Here is a 15,302-nt window from a genome sequence, read left to right as displayed (position 1 = left end):
ATTGAAATGATAAAGAATATTTTAAAAATATATATTGTATAGTTAAAAATTAGAAGAAAATATAAAATAGCTAATCCAAACATTTAAAATAGTTGATATTTCATACTAATTTCCCTTAAAAAGTCTGCGGTCATATTTTAAAATTTTGAATAATGATCCGACACCATTCATCCAACTCTTTTTTTTCCCCAAAGTGATGAAATCAAATATTTATATTTTTTTTTTCATTTATTACATTATCAAAATAAATCAAACTTTCATTCAAAACATAAATCAAATATATTCATCTCCATCAATTTTGTTAAAAGGATATTTGATTAAAGTGTTAATTTGATCAACCCCCATGAAAATTAGTGTTGTAACAAGCAAGGAGCACCAGAATAAGTGAATAACCCTAACCTAGTAAAAAATAAAATAATAAAGGGCCGTTCGGCCCAGATTGAGAGGAAACCCTAATTTCCAAATGCATTGCAGCCAGCGTGAAGATTGATAGGAAGGAAGCGCCGAAAAGTGGGTAGGCAGATTTGAGAGAGACAGCTTCAGAATTTAGCAGAGAAGGCTTTACACTATGGACAAAGAATCCAAAAGGCATGCATGCGTATCATGGCATGGCAGCCATGGGAGACGGGCCATGACCTCCCCAAAGTGGCAGTGCCCCGGTCAAAAAGGAAAAAATAAATAATTGCCAGAAACAAGAACGAGAGAGTCCATCCATACACACACACACAGACAGCCTTCATGACTCAAAAAACATATTTTATTCTCGAATTATGAATGCAACTAGAAACATATGGTAGAAGAGAAGATTACATTACCTTGCTGCAGTTGTGTTCCATTGATTCCAGTAGCATTCACAGTGAAGCTGATAAACACAAAGAACATGAACAATCAATTACAATATGCTTCTGGGAATATCTAAAAATGCTCAACAATATTGATCCTTATGAAAGAAGAATCATCCATGAAAATGAACCAAACAGAATACCAATGAAGCAACACCAGCAAATTGGATCAAGAAATTCACTATGGCAAATGGCAAGCATAGATCCCAAATCATGAAGTGAATAATCAAGAGCCCTACAATGGAAATGATCAATCTAGACAAGTAGATGAACTCACAAGAAAAGAACAATAAAACCAAACAAAGAGAAACACCAAATATATCTCTGCAACTAAAACTCCCCATTGACATGAAAATGCAAGACAGGCTCCAAGAAATCAAGATGGGATGCAAGAACAGAGATTATACACAAGATTTAGGCATCATCAGATAAACACAATAAAATACCAATCATAATATCCTCTCTGTAATCAATAACATTAGGGTTCATATCATCGTGATAATAGTAAATTCAATTCTAGCAACACACTCATAGAACACAAGACATCCCAATGTCTTCAACCCCTGCCTATGAGCATATTATCATTCATTCCCCTCTCCATTTTTTTTTCTTTTTCATTTTCCGCAAATTGAACCAAAAAGAAAGAGAAAATCCAGTAATTAACCAAATGGGTGAATTTCTTCCGAGATGAATGGATGTTCATCGGAGGAGAAAGCCACCTCAGAGCCGTAGAGCCGTGCAGGCGAGGTCGTCCGTGTCAGGAAATGGACCTTCCGGTGGGAGCATGTTAAGATCGAAGGGGAGAAGCTTTTTACAGGAGGATGAAGCGATGTTACAATCGGTATCGTCTATCACCGAGGAGGAGGAATCGCAGTCGCTGTGGCAATCATCCGGAGCCACTGGAGGCGACCGTGGATGCTTCCGTTGGGGGTGGATAATCGGCGCCGCCGGCGGTCGCTGCCGCGGTCCGCTGAACGACTCCACCGTGCTACTCATACCGCTCGAGGTCGGCCTCTGCTGCGCGATTATGTTCCGATCCTGAGTATAATATCTCGAATCGATTGACGGATCGTTAGGGTTCGGGTTGATTTGAGGTTGATTCAAAGCGTGCGGACCGAAATTAGGGAAAACACCACCGCCGCCGACGCCGCCCGCCGGAGGTAAGGGAAAGTTCGTCTTCGCCTTCGGACCGCGGAGCGTCCGCGCGGCGGCGTCGTAGGCGCGGGCGGCGTCCTCCGCCGAATCGAAGGTTCCGAGCCAAACACGCGTCTTCTTCCATGGATCTCTGATCTCCGCCGCGTACCTCCCCCACGGCCGCTTCCGCACCCCTCTGAATCTGATTTCCTTAGATACTCCAGATCCATGTCCCTCCGCCTCCACAACCGCCGCCGGCCGCCCAACCGCTCTTCCCTTCCTCATCTCCCAAAACCAAAACAATACCAAAAAAAAAATGAAATAAGACCACCAAACCCTAACCAAGCACCGCCTTCATATGAGGGCCAAAAAACCAAATCCCAAAACAACCACCATATCTACAAAACAAAAAAAAAAAAAAAAAAAAAACAAATCAAACACCGCCACCGCCAAACCAGGCGACGAACAAATTCAACCAAATCCTTCAAAAAAAAGGGAAAAAAACTCCGAATCCCCCTTATCGTCCACCGCGTAAAAAGCCAAAAGCAAACCTGAGGCCCGAATTTAGTTACTCCTTTTTATCATTGAATTTCCTCGAGAACTTCCTTCAGTTCCGAGTTGTTGTTGATGCATCATATATTATCCCAATCTTGAAAGTAAAAATTTTGGGGAAAGAAGGGGCAGGGTCGGAATCGCTTTATCGATTTCTCTACCTTGTCACACGCCCCCACAAACCAACCAACTACTGCACTGCACTGCACTCTGCCTTTGCCGTCTCCCCGCCTTCGTCTGGGTCGGTAATGTAAAATGACTTGAATGCCCCTGGGAACCTTTACCATTTACGTGTGGGATGAGGTCATTAATGGCGGGAGGAGAGGGTGAGGAAGGGTGTCCGGAAAGGTCATTTTCTGTGGCTAATAATTTACGTGGAACGGCAGCAAAGGGAAGTTGGGTTTGGGGTGATGGAGATTAAATGTGGTGCCAACCATACACACACAAATTTTATTTTTATGGTTACGGTGCATTTCATTCTTTACATTTTTGGTAGATAATTTATAACTTGCCAAATTATGTTCATTTAAATAATTTTTTAAGTAAATCAACATTGTATTGATTTTTTGAATAGCACCGATTAAAAAATCTATAGAGCACCAATAAAAAATTCAAATAATATATACAAATAATGTGATATTATTTGAGGAAACCATCTGGTATTTCCTTGCTTATGGTATTTATATTATAAGAAATAAATTATTTATTAGAATTTTATTTATTTTACAGTAGAAATATATATTGAAAATAACTAATAGCCAGCTAAAATAACTTTAAAAATAAATAAATGTATATATTCACGGTTACGAGTTCCCTCTCGTACTATTAGGTTATCATATATTCACCATGTGTGGCAGATGACCTGAGGAGTTGGAAGGTTTGAACCCAATTTCACGGTCACATGTCCAACCCTTACTTTGTTAGGTAACTGGGTTTAAACATGGTTTTGTTTAATATATATATATATATATTATTTGTTTCTATTTAAAAAAAAAAAAAAAAAACAAACAATTGCTTGATATTTAAATTTTGATTTAGAAAAAATAGAGTCATGCTTATTTGAACTTGTCTTTTTGTTTTCATGGCTATGGTATTCAATATGCACTGCATTTATTATGTTTATATTATTTTAAATAATTACATCCTATATACAAGTTCCCTAAATGTTATGGCAATATTTGATATGTATATATACGTATAACAGATATTAATGACGTGCTTACGTAGCAATTTCTTGGAATTTAAATATTGTTCATTTGAAATTTAATTTTAAATTATTTTGATTTATTTTTTACAATTTAATATAATAACATACTGCTCTATTTTACAGAATACAAACAACCAATCATACCAAAACCACCACCAAAACACAAAATCAAATTCTTATTAGTTTTATTTTTTCTTAAAAAAAATTTAAATAGTTGATTGCTGAAGTGTTTTTGTAAGAACATATTGCTGAAGTGTTTTTGTTTATCTGAGTATTTTCTGTGTTTTTTCTATGGTTATGTATTTTCATTTTACTCCAAAAATATTTAAATTATTTTATTCAAAATATTGTACTATTTAATAATTGTGACTCAGTTTCCATAAGATTTTAGAGTTCTGCAAAATTTACAAATAGAAAAAAAATGTGAGTATTAGGAGTAATTTTTTGAAAAATATTACATCATTACTAGATAGTGTTAATATATTTAAAAATGTATATAACCATATATGCAAACAAACTCACTCTAGGGTGTAACATATTTTAATTAAAATATATTTTTAATCATAAATCAGGAGTTGGGGGTGCATAAGTCGTGGTTATTATATTTATTATTATTATATTGATTTTAGTGGTGGAAATAAATATGGATGGTATGGAGGCTACAGCAACACACCAGTCCCATATTGCGGTCCCATTGCCATCTCGGAATATTCCACAGTTGATTCCTTTCACACCGCAATATATATTTTTATTTTTTATATTTTCACTGCAATGTTAATGCTTCTATTTTATTTTATTTGTGTTTGTTTATTGTCCAGTGTTATTTGAGATTGACCGAATTTTAGTACCGCCGCGTGCATTTGTATTTATGAATTTATTCATATTTAAATTACCGAAAACTGTAAAAATGTTTTTTTTTTTTTTTTTTATATTCATTATAAATATTAAAAAAAAATTATTGGCAATAATGTGAAGAAAAAAATAAAAATTGAATACATAAAGGAAAGCACAGTTACGTAATGGACCGATTGATGCCATAATTTAGGGTTAGTTCTCGTGCATCTTTCCATGTTATATGTCCCTTAACAAATTGGTAAGTATTAAAATATTGTGTAAATATATATTCAAATTTGAGGATAAGGATAGGTGTCGTTAATCTATTTAGGGTGTGTTTGTTTGAGGGTTTGGATTTTAAATTGAGATTTGAATAGTAAAAATTTTGAATTTGAATAGTTGTATGATGTGATATAAACAGACGTTGATGTGATGTTTTGAATTTAAAATTAATTTTTAATATAATATAAAAAATAAAAAATTGATGTTTGATTTAATATTTTTGAAAAAAAAAAAAGATGAATAATAAAAATCCAAACAAATCCCTCAAACAAACACACCCTTAAAAAGTTTGACAACTCATTTATTGTCGTTCCTTACGTTTCTTAGGGCATTGAGCCGCTGGACCCTACACTTTCGACTCAATATATACATATAAGATTTCAAATATCAAACCTTAATTTATTTTTTACTCTTAAGACCGGATTGAATAAATTGTTACGCCACTTTCTAATGAAAAGTATAGTAGGATAAATAATTATGCATTAATATTAAAATAATAAATTATGAAATAAAAAATATAATTAATTTTTAAAAATAAAAAATAAATTATGCAGAACGAATAAAAAATAGAACATTTTATATAAGACATGATAGACTATATGAGATCTAACATTTGAAATGATTTTAATGGTTGAATGACATATACACATATATGTAAATAAAATTACATTGTTACCTTCTAATCCCGCTAATATTCTATAGAAAACCTGCTTAAGTTGTAGATTTTTTAATTTATATCATAAAGGAATATAAGGTAAAAAAAAAAGAAGCAGATTTACACAATATTTCCCGATTACTATAATTTAGTATATATATTTTTTAAAAAAATGTATTGTTTGAGTTTATTTGTCAAGTGTTTATATTTCTAGATTTTTTTTTATTATTATTATATTATTTTTTTGTGAGATATGATGAGTGCTAAATATATTGTTGAAATTTATCATATGCTGCATGTTATTATTATTATGTATATATATTATCTATATATTTTATCGGTTTTAATTAAAATGATTATTTATACTATTTTTGATAGTCACATTTAAAATTATTTATTTTTATTACAATAAAAATAATAGTATATTAATATAAAATATTCTTTAACGCTAACAAAAAACTATAATTTCAATTTTAAATAAATTGTAAACATATGGTTGCGAATTCAATATGTAAATAAAATAATAATAATAATATCAAAATCATTTTATATACTTTTATTAATAAAAAAATATTTTTATTTTTTTATTTTATTATAAAATTTCAAATGACCCACTTAAATGAAACAAAAAGAGTTTTTTATTTTATAATATTTTCGTGGAATATATATATGATAAAGGCATTCTGCTATATTAAATGGGCTGAATTTAGGCCTATACATTTATTTAACATCAAGTTCATTGGGCCCAACTGAGCAAACAGATAGAACTGTAGTATTATTATCATATTTATATATAGCTTACGTATTACGCAGAATTAGAGTGGAAACGACGACGTTTAATACTACTCAAATAAAAAGATTTCACTTCGGTAATCGTTTTGCCGTCAGATTACAGGCCCATAAGAATCTCAGCCGTCGCTGCTATTGACCCACGCCTATATAAGGCGTTGGGGGGCGCTGCAGCGGCATTTCGTAGTAACAAGTACAAACTTTGAATCGAAGCGTCAAAAATTTTAATCGGCGGTTATAGCGAGAATGTCGAGCGTTGAGGACGATAAGAAGCCGGCAGATGCGGCGGCACACATTAATCTGAAAGTGAAAGGACAGGTTTGTTGTTTCTGAAGCCCTAACTTGCGTTTTTCCGAATTGTTTTGCCTGAGCGCTTACGATTGTTGCTTTTGTTTTCTATTGAGCGGTTTTTGTTGGTTTATACTGCGAGTTTGTTGCAGTTTTCTTCTTCTCTGAAATCATGGAATGGCGAATAGTTGGTAGATACGTTTTTTCTAGGGTTTTGCTTCAGAGCGAAGTTTAATTTCTGGCTTCATATGACTATGCGTGTCTGATCGTTTTACGTGCTGATGTTTGGTCATTTTATATGTTGAAAGGATCGCTGATGCGATTTTGTTTTGGAAACTGCGTTGGTGATTGTTATTGCAATTCAGGGTCGTACGGTTTTTGAGTTTGGGGTTAAAGCTCAGCGACTAACAAATTGGTGTTTATCATTTTGAGCAATTTAATCTCAAAAGTTAAAACATGTCAATTTTGCTTCTTGTCACATTTAGAATGACTATAAGAGCTTGTGTGTATATTGGAATGACATATTGTAATTTTCATTTACGCGTTATGATCTAGGAAGATATACAAAGTATGGACGCGTGGTTGTCACATTTAGAATGACTATAAGAGTTTGTGTGTATATTGGAATGACATATTGTAGTTTTCACTTAAGCGTTATGATCTAGGAAGATACACAAAGTATGGACGCTTGGTTGTTTGTGCGCTATAATTCATTTATGTTTTATGGTGTAGAAGGCATCATAACATGGGCATGTGGCTGTTTGAAGCTAAATGTGATTATGGTGTTGCTCGTCTGGGATGATTAACTGTTGGTCACTAATCATATGTTCTGTTCTATTGTTCTCACATAGTGGTATTTCCTGCAGTCATTCATTGTACAGTCTCGATTATATTCTGATAAGCATGTTTGTGTGTTCATTGGTTGGTTCTCTGGTTAGATTCTTTTATACATGCAATTACTGTAATCCTACTGTTTGAATGAGATGATCACTTAAATGCATATGCTTGGAGGCATCTAATGTGATCACTTGTTGCAGGATGGGAATGAAGTGCATTTCAGGATCAAGAAAAGCACACAATTGAAGAAGCTCATGAATGCCTACTGTGACCGACAGTCTGTGGATTATAACTCCATTGCCTTTCTGTTTGATGGTCGTCGCCTCCGAGGGGAGCAGACCCCAGAAGAGGTTATTCCCCTTGGCCTAGTCACATTCACTAAAATTTATATGTATCATTTCCTCCTCAAAAATCAATCCATCCTAATTAGTAGCTTGTCATAACCATCATTTATAATATTAAATGGCAATTGATCCTTCAACTAAGAATATCTTTCTTGTATTGCAGCTGGAGATGGAAGAAGGAGACGAGATTGATGCAATGCTGCACCAGACTGGGGGTGTAGCGACTCGTTATTAGCAAGAATGTAGATCCTCCTAGTCATGTCCTTATTGAGTCGTTGGTATCCTACCCTATCCCATCTTATCCTATCCTGATTGACTTCCAGTGGTATTGTTTGTGTTTGTATCAACAGAGTCTTTTCTAGCACACTGGTATTCTTGATGCCTAACTAAACTTAGCATGAATCGGTTTTCTATGACATGATAATATGTTGTGTGGTGGTTTATACTCTCTCTCTCTTTCTGTTTTAAACCCCTACCTGCATATACCCTCTTTCATTTTATCGTGGGATGCCCACTGTTACGTTGGCTCAGCTAACAAATTATTGCTTGTGTATTTTGGTGCTGCCTGTCTAAGCTGTGCTGTGATGCCTGTGTTTGTTCGTCTGTCTTTCAAGGTAAATTTGTATCAAGGCTTATGGGGTGTCACGTGATGTGTGTGAGATTGGACTTTAATATGACATCTCACGTGCCATAATCTGCATTTTTGTGGGGGTGGGTTTTCAATATTTTTAATGATTATATTATATGTCTGGGGAAATTGCAAAATAATATTCTGTGTACTCAATTTGCTTGTTTGATTATCATCGTGACAAAACATATCCATGTGTTTTTTGTTACTTAAGTATATTGACACGTTACAATCTTGCCACTCATGCATGTCACAATTCCGTTGCTTGGGTGATAATTAGACATATGGTCCATATGTTTTAAATTGTTTAGGTAATTATGATAAGGCGTTTTTTAAAAATAGTTATTTAACTTGTTAACAATATATATATTTTTTATTAAATTATGAGTTTTTGCTGAGGATGGTTCATTTTGGGCCATGACAAGTGGCTTGCATTAGACCCACATAAAAGCATCTTAATTTGCTTCCTGCAGAATTATTATCCACATTTTTGGCTCCTGGGCATGTTTGGCAATTTCATATAATGTCCATGTCCAGGGCTTCCATGCATTACACATCTACTTTAGCTAATCTGATCATAAAAAAAAAAAACACGTGTATAAATATACATACAAATACGGAGAGAGAGGGGTTCTCACAATACAAGCATAATTTCTTCCACAGGGAACTTGAAATGTACTGTTAATCAAGTAAACAATGCCAAATTATCATAGTTTTGCACGAGTTAATGTTTAGATACCAAATACATGATTAAGAACGTCAACTGCTATGGCATTTTACATGATAAAAACTCTGATTGTTTAACCTGTTCAATTCTCTTGCCATATTTCCATTTCAGACATTTTATTTCAGACCAACATCCTGTTTGGGTTTATCTTCTAGCCATTTGAACGAAGCAATATCCCAAGTTTATCTCTGCAGCAATAGCAACCATAATTATCCTTGCGATGAGGAACACTATCGAGCTATGTACAATAGAATCATTAATTGGTAAGTCATATTACTCCAGAGAATTACAAATTAACAGACCAAATATTCAATATGAATCAAATTGGTAGGTTTTCTGTTATTTAATTTTATTTTATTAAAAAAAAAAACATCAAAATCTATCGGATATCATACAGACCCAATAACTCAATTCATCTCAAGTTGAGCCTGTAGAGTATGGGCTTAGTCATAAATTGGTTGGATCTATTGTAGAGAGCATTGGTCTTGATAATTCAGGTACCAAGTAACGTGGTTACTGCTAAGGTTCAATAATTTTATTAAAGGCTTACTTGAGGGCACAAAATTGAGGGATAAATTATTTCATAGCATTGTATTGTTATTAATCATGAAATCGAACCCATTTAATTCGTACAACTTATAGAGTGAACCATCAATTTGCACACTAAAATTCTTAGACTCTGGCGATTTTGTGTGTAATTTGCATGCAATAGCATGAGATTAAAAACTCTCCCAAAGATTCTATAAATCTTAAGATGCAAAGACTTTCTAAAACAATAACAACAATAATAACAACGTTAATTTCAATCATTTTTAACTTCATACAAACTTATACTAACAAATAACTGCAACATAAACTCTCGAATCAAATACCTAAATGAAAAGTTTTTAAAGTCAATAAACAAGAGCACTTTAATAAGCTCTTCAAAATGGTGCTTCTATAGGCGCACTATCACTTTCAGACATTTTTAGGGCTCATGGTTGTTAAGTCTACTATATATGGTCACCAAAGACGAGCATATATGCTCAACATATGTTAATAGCACCATCAAACCACATTTGTACAAATACAAGCAAGAAACAAAGCAAACAGTTCAAGGTAAGCACATTTTCAGGACTTTGAAAACAAGTAATATCCTTTCTGTTCTAAAAGACAAATGCATTTGTTCATCAACTGATAGTAGTTTCCAAGACATAAACGTGTAGAAATCAAAATTTTCGATTAGATCTACTTGCATACGCATCAAACATTCAACAAAGATTTAGAAGTGCACAATCAAACATATTTTGCAACTTTGAGAATATACATACACACACACAATGTGTGTGTATGTATGTATGTATATTAATTTCAATCGCAAGCAAAAACTAACCATTCAAGGATTCGATGATTCAGTAGTCGGGAGGTTTGGGTCATGATTCACGACCAGCGGCGGGCGCAGCGCTCTGTGATTAGCTTCTTTCTGCTTCCGAGCATTGTACATTTCTTCAGTCTCAATTGCAACCAGCCTTTTCACCTAAAGTTACAAATGGTGACCAAAAGAACACAAACACGACATTTAATCCAAGCATCTCGACTCACAATCAATAAAATCCAATAATCGGAAAAAAAAAAAAAAAAAAACCTGCTGAAGCATTCCTAGGAGAGAAGGCGTGTTTCGGTGTACGACCGTGCGGTTGCACTTGGCGAGTCGCAAGGCTTCTAATGTGCGGCGGTGTAGCCTCCTCGTCCCCGGAATACCTCTCACCAGCGTGATGTAGAGATTAGGGCTCCACGCAACCGCAGCATTGGCTTTGAATTTGTTGAAAGCACTCATTCCAATCCAGTCTCCAACGGATTAAACTTCTTCCTGCAACCAATTTGATCTTTCAATTATCAAAAACCGATTTGGAATCGGCCGGCACCGATGGAGAAAGTATCTAGTCGAAGCATTCGCGGAGAGCGTGCAAGGGTTTCACGTTTTATAGAATGGGCCGACTGAGGATTTATGCGGGCCGGCCCACATGGATGGGCTAAAACTTAGTATAATAAATTAAATAAAGGGATAAGATTATTTCGTAAATTGATGAAATCTCAAGTAAAGTTGCACAAAACTAACCAATTATGTCACAATTGTAATGATTTTTACTATATCCTAAACACGTATTTATTAACAATGCACTATAGCCATTAGTTCATACAAAAGTACTATCATAGTATTATTTAAAAATTATAATATTTTAATATAAAAATAAAAGTAGATTATTATGTATAAATTTAATAAAAACAAAAAAAATAATAATAAATTAATTTTGACGGCCAATTGATAAATGCTGTGTATATTTCGAAAGTACAATTATATTATTTTTATTAATATGAGATGGTATATTCAAAAAGTTCACCACTAAACTCCAATTCAAGCCCACCCACCATTCTCAAATTGAATGGACGGGACACATTAAAAAAAATGTAGTATTAGATGAAAATATTATGTGGTGTAAGAAAATAGGAATTAGGAAGTAAGTATTTGTTTTTGTGTGTAAGAGATAGGGCCAAGGGGGCACAAAAAAGCATATTCTGTGACACACGGCTAAGAAATTTCCTCATTTTCGTGGCTTCCAATCGACGACGTGGTCACTGTAAAGTTGTTCAAATGATCAAGTCACTATATATAACTAAGTAGCTGCGCACCGCAATCGCGTCTACATGCAGAATCCGAACGCTGCCTGTGACAGATTCAAGATTCGATCCGTCTCTCGCCTCTACCGGATCGATCTCATTTCTATATAAAATATTTATATATATATAATTTTAGTCCAGTGTAGTGCTTTGTTTTTCACCACTCAAATCAAATCCCCAAATCTGGAAATTTCCAATTTAGGGTTTAGAGGCGTTCGTCTATGTTATGCCGAGCGGGAGGTGATCGGAACCCTAGCAAGGAGTAGGAGGCAAAATTGACGACAATCACGGCTCTATTACGAGTAAATCGGCCGGCGGCGGTTGCACATGTCCGAGCAGTCCGACGCAAGGGTTGTGTAACGCTGAGCAACCCTTCGCCGCACGGCGGACGTGGAGCTTTGCCTTCCGAAGGCGGCAGCCCTTCCGACCTGCTGTTCCTCGCCGGCGGCGGTTATTAATCCCCACCCCCACTCCCACCCCTACGCTGTGTAAGCTTTATTTACGTAATAACCCTGTAGAGTTCGAATTCGGTATTCGGTGAAGAAAAAGGAATTGAAAACTAAACATGATGATTCTGAGTATTAAGAGAGTTCCGACTGTCGTTTCCAACTTCCAAAAGGAAGACGCCGATGAAGGCGCCGGCGCCGGCTGCGGCCGCAATTGCCTCAGAAGCTGCTGCCTTCCAGGTACGCAATTGCTGCTACCTTCCTTCACTATTTACCAATTCGATTTCTAGGTTTTGTATCTATGGAATTTGACTCGAATGTTAATTGAATTAGGGGCAAAGCTACCTCTGTATGCTTTTAACAGAGCAAAAAACACTAAGGGATGTGTTGACGACGATGACACCAAAAATCCCCCCGTTGATTTCTTAAATTCCCTTCTTCTCGGAGAGGTAATAATTATAATCCATGAATCCATTACACTTGTTCAATTCACAAATCACTCGTCTAAAACCGATGTTCGTTCTGCAGTGGGAGGATCGAATGCAGAGAGGCCTTTTTCGCTACGATGTCACAGCCTGCGAAACTAAGGTCTGTCTTACTGCAAAACCAGACTATGTCAGACTCAAATTCGAGCTATAATAACCTTCAAAAATAATTTTTAGGTGATTCCGGGGGAGTACGGATTCATCGCGCAGCTAAACGAGGGGAGGCATCTCAAGAAGCGGCCAACCGAGTTTCGTGTCGATGAGGTCCTGCAGCCCTTCGATGAGAGCAAGTTCAACTTTACCAAAGTCGGGCAAGAGGAAGTGCTGTTCCAATTCGGGGCGAACGACGTTGCCAAAACACACTTCTTCCCAAATGCCCTGATTAAGGCAGAAACCTCGCCCAACATGGTCGCCATCAATGTAAGAACTTCACATACCTCACCACACATTATATAAAATTACGACGTCTGCGATCTAACAACCATTTGTGTGCGCGCCCGATCAATCGAGCAGGTCAGTCCAATAGAATACGGGCACGTGTTGCTAATCCCCCGGATTCTCGAGCACCTGCCACAAAGAATCGACCGCGAGAGCTTCTTGCTCGCCCTGCACATGGCTGCCGAAGCAGGGGATCCGTACTTCCGCGTGGGGTACAATAGCTTGGGCGCATTCGCCACCATAAACCACCTCCACTTCCAGGCCTACTACTTAGCAGCGCCGTTCCCGATCGAGAAGGCTCCTTCGAAGAAGATAACCACCACGAGTGGCGGCGTCAAAATATCCGATATTCTCAAATATCCCGTTCGGGGCCTCGTCTACGAAGGTGGAACTACTCTCGAGGATCTCTCGAACGTCGTCTCCGACTCCTGCATTTGTCTGCAGGAGAACAACATCCCCTACAACGTCCTCATCTCCGATTCCGGGAAAAGAATCTTCCTATTCCCACAGGTCTCGCAATTTCATGACCCTATGCATTTTGTTTACCCTTTGCTCGGTATCTAAAGATCATTTTAATCACTTTCGGTGTGATCGAACAGTGCTATGCGGAGAAACAAGCGCTTGGGGAAGTAAGTTCTGAGCTTCTCGACACTCAGGTGAATCCGGCGGTTTGGGAGATAAGCGGACATATGGTGCTGAAACGGAAGAAGGATTACGAGGAGGCGTCGGAGGAGAATGCGTGGAGGCTCTTGGCGGAGGTTTCGCTGTCGGAGGAAAGGCTTCAAGAAGTGAAGGAACTTATTTTTGATAAAATTTGCTGCACCTTCGAGGAGGAAGTAGTTGCCGCCGTCGAGGAGGCGGATGCCGCTGCTCAGCCGCGGGAAGACAGGGATGGGCTCAAAGGATCTCAGCCGACGGCCATGGTCAATGTGTAGCTCAGCCTGAATGAATCGTGTCCTGATTTGCTTTAAGTTGTTTAAGCCCTGTGACTGTTATGCTTTTGTTTAGTGTTTTGCGTTGTTACATCGCTACTCGCAGCTTCTTCCACCGTTTGTAATGGATTTGTGTTCTCTTTTATCTGAGTTTTTATGTTTGCTACTATTATATAGGATTATATTAATTATATCATTTAATTACAATAATTAAAATTTGTATCTTTTAAGGCATAAATGTGCTGCTAAATTTTAAAAATTCAGCAGCACCCTAATTTCATTCATTACAATTTACTTTAATTTAATGGGAAAAAAAAATAAAGTAGATTTGGCTCATGCTGACTTGTAGAAGTTCAATAAAATGTTGAACTTCAAGGATGTATGCAAAATTGCAAATTAATTCGGCTCACGTTGACTTGACAAAATTTAATAATTTTTTTTTATTATTTAAAAATAACTTCAAAATTTTAAAAATTTCTGTCTAAACGAGTTCTAATAAGTTATACTATAAAATACTTAAATTTTTATAATTTTCAAAAAAAAAGAAAAAAGAAAACCTGTTTCTAAACAAGTTCTAATATCAAATAATAAAAAAATTCAAAACTAAAAAAAATCTCAATCTAAACTAAATCTTACTAAGTCTTAACATATACAAATTATAATTAACAAAATTTGGGCGTGTTTACTTAGGAATTTATTTGGGATTTTTTTTTTTTTTTTTTCAAAAAGTAAGTTAGATGTAATATTGTATGAGAAAAAATATCCTAATATTTTACATGAAACAAAAAATATTGCATGGTAATAAAGAATTCAAAGCAAATATTCATCGCTAGTACTTGTCACCAAGTCTAACTAAATTCAAATTTTCTAACAGGAGATATTGCACAACATGAGAACCCAGACCCCAAACAAGATCCATCCATGCATATCAGAACAATAATCTCAAAGGGGATCTTTAATACTGCCAAACAAATAATCATGAAAAGAACCTTACATGTAAAATTTCAGAGGCTCTTCTGATCCGAGGGAGGACCTGTCGCTCAACGAATGGTAGCCGTCCATCACTGGGCAGCAGAGACAGCGAAGAAGGGCCGCTAAGAATAATATACCCTTTCCGCATCAACATCACATACTGTTTTTGTGGTGTGCATCCTCCGACCTGTTGCTGTACTTAAAGTCGGTTTTATTAGATAACACTATCAAAAGTGACTCACCGATAGCTGC

General features: G+C 36.0%; 4 protein-coding genes across 5 annotated transcripts; 2 read left to right on the top strand and 2 right to left on the bottom strand.

Annotated features, from left to right (window-relative positions):
- Window positions 1-175: 175 nt before the first annotated feature.
- LOC127254614 (ethylene-responsive transcription factor 3-like) lies at window positions 176-2,870 on the bottom strand. Of its 2 annotated transcripts, none has more exons than XM_051279822.1 (2): window positions 1,562-2,870; window positions 176-862 (listed from the first exon to the last, which is right to left on the bottom strand). In XM_051279822.1, the coding sequence occupies exon 1, from the start codon at window positions 2,259-2,261 to the stop codon at window positions 1,563-1,565; it is 699 nt and encodes a 232-aa protein (XP_051135779.1). In that variant the 5' UTR covers window positions 2,262-2,870; the 3' UTR covers window positions 176-862; window position 1,562. The 2 variants fall into 2 exon arrangements, with proteins under 2 accessions (XP_051135779.1, XP_051135780.1); XM_051279823.1 differs by lacking the exon at window positions 176-862 and having other exon boundaries at window positions 1,272-2,374; window positions 2,528-2,868.
- A 3,562-nt stretch (window positions 2,871-6,432) lies between these two features.
- LOC127254062 (small ubiquitin-related modifier 1-like) lies at window positions 6,433-8,207 on the top strand. Its single transcript, XM_051278935.1, has 3 exons — window positions 6,433-6,613; window positions 7,621-7,770; window positions 7,928-8,207. Exons 1-3 carry the CDS (start codon window positions 6,542-6,544, stop codon window positions 7,997-7,999), a joined length of 294 nt encoding a protein of 97 aa, XP_051134892.1. The 5' UTR covers window positions 6,433-6,541; the 3' UTR covers window positions 8,000-8,207.
- Window positions 8,208-8,970: 763 nt separating this feature from the next.
- On the bottom strand, window positions 8,971-11,065 carry LOC127254061 (uncharacterized). Its single transcript, XM_051278934.1, has 3 exons — window positions 10,744-11,065; window positions 10,492-10,635; window positions 8,971-9,307 (listed from the first exon to the last, which is right to left on the bottom strand). The coding sequence occupies exons 1-2, from the start codon at window positions 10,933-10,935 to the stop codon at window positions 10,495-10,497; spliced, it is 333 nt and encodes a 110-aa protein (XP_051134891.1). The 5' UTR covers window positions 10,936-11,065; the 3' UTR covers window positions 8,971-9,307; window positions 10,492-10,494.
- A 722-nt stretch (window positions 11,066-11,787) lies between these two features.
- LOC127254060 (GDP-L-galactose phosphorylase 1) lies at window positions 11,788-14,247 on the top strand. The gene is made up of 6 exons (XM_051278932.1): window positions 11,788-12,463; window positions 12,557-12,672; window positions 12,752-12,811; window positions 12,886-13,128; window positions 13,222-13,656; window positions 13,746-14,247. The coding sequence occupies exons 1-6, from the start codon at window positions 12,343-12,345 to the stop codon at window positions 14,079-14,081; spliced, it is 1,311 nt and encodes a 436-aa protein (XP_051134889.1). The 5' UTR covers window positions 11,788-12,342; the 3' UTR covers window positions 14,082-14,247.
- Window positions 14,248-15,302: the final 1,055 nt, after the last annotated feature.

The sequence above is a fragment of the Andrographis paniculata genome, unplaced genomic scaffold, assembly GCF_009805555.1.
Source record: "Andrographis paniculata isolate CXL003 unplaced genomic scaffold, ASM980555v1 Contig52END, whole genome shotgun sequence".
Classification (NCBI taxonomy): domain Eukaryota; kingdom Viridiplantae; phylum Streptophyta; class Magnoliopsida; order Lamiales; family Acanthaceae; genus Andrographis; species Andrographis paniculata.
The sequence above is the reverse complement of the archived record's forward strand: the minus strand, read 5'-3'. Positions and strand labels throughout refer to the sequence as shown.

Bases quoted from the DNA above. Each gene is read 5' to 3' on its own strand.
- LOC127254060 (XM_051278932.1), top strand. From the start codon at position 12,343: ATGATGATTCTGAGTATTAAGAGAGTTCCGACTGTCGTTTCCAACTTC. The intron at 12,673-12,751 runs GTAATAATTATA...TTCGTTCTGCAG, and splicing joins ATTCCCTTCTTCTCGGAGAG to TGGGAGGATCGAATGCAGAG. The intron at 13,657-13,745 runs GTCTCGCAATTT...GTGATCGAACAG, and splicing joins GAATCTTCCTATTCCCACAG to TGCTATGCGGAGAAACAAGC.
- LOC127254061 (XM_051278934.1), bottom strand. From the start codon at position 10,935: ATGAGTGCTTTCAACAAATTCAAAGCCAATGCTGCGGTTGCGTGGAGC. The intron at 10,636-10,743 runs GTTTTTTTTTTT...TTGTAACTTTAG, and splicing joins TCCTAGGAATGCTTCAGCAG to GTGAAAAGGCTGGTTGCAAT.
- LOC127254062 (XM_051278935.1), top strand. From the start codon at position 6,542: ATGTCGAGCGTTGAGGACGATAAGAAGCCGGCAGATGCGGCGGCACAC. The intron at 6,614-7,620 runs GTTTGTTGTTTC...CACTTGTTGCAG, and splicing joins ATCTGAAAGTGAAAGGACAG to GATGGGAATGAAGTGCATTT. The intron at 7,771-7,927 runs GTTATTCCCCTT...CTTGTATTGCAG, and splicing joins GGGAGCAGACCCCAGAAGAG to CTGGAGATGGAAGAAGGAGA.
- LOC127254614 (XM_051279822.1), bottom strand. From the start codon at position 2,261: ATGAGGAAGGGAAGAGCGGTTGGGCGGCCGGCGGCGGTTGTGGAGGCG.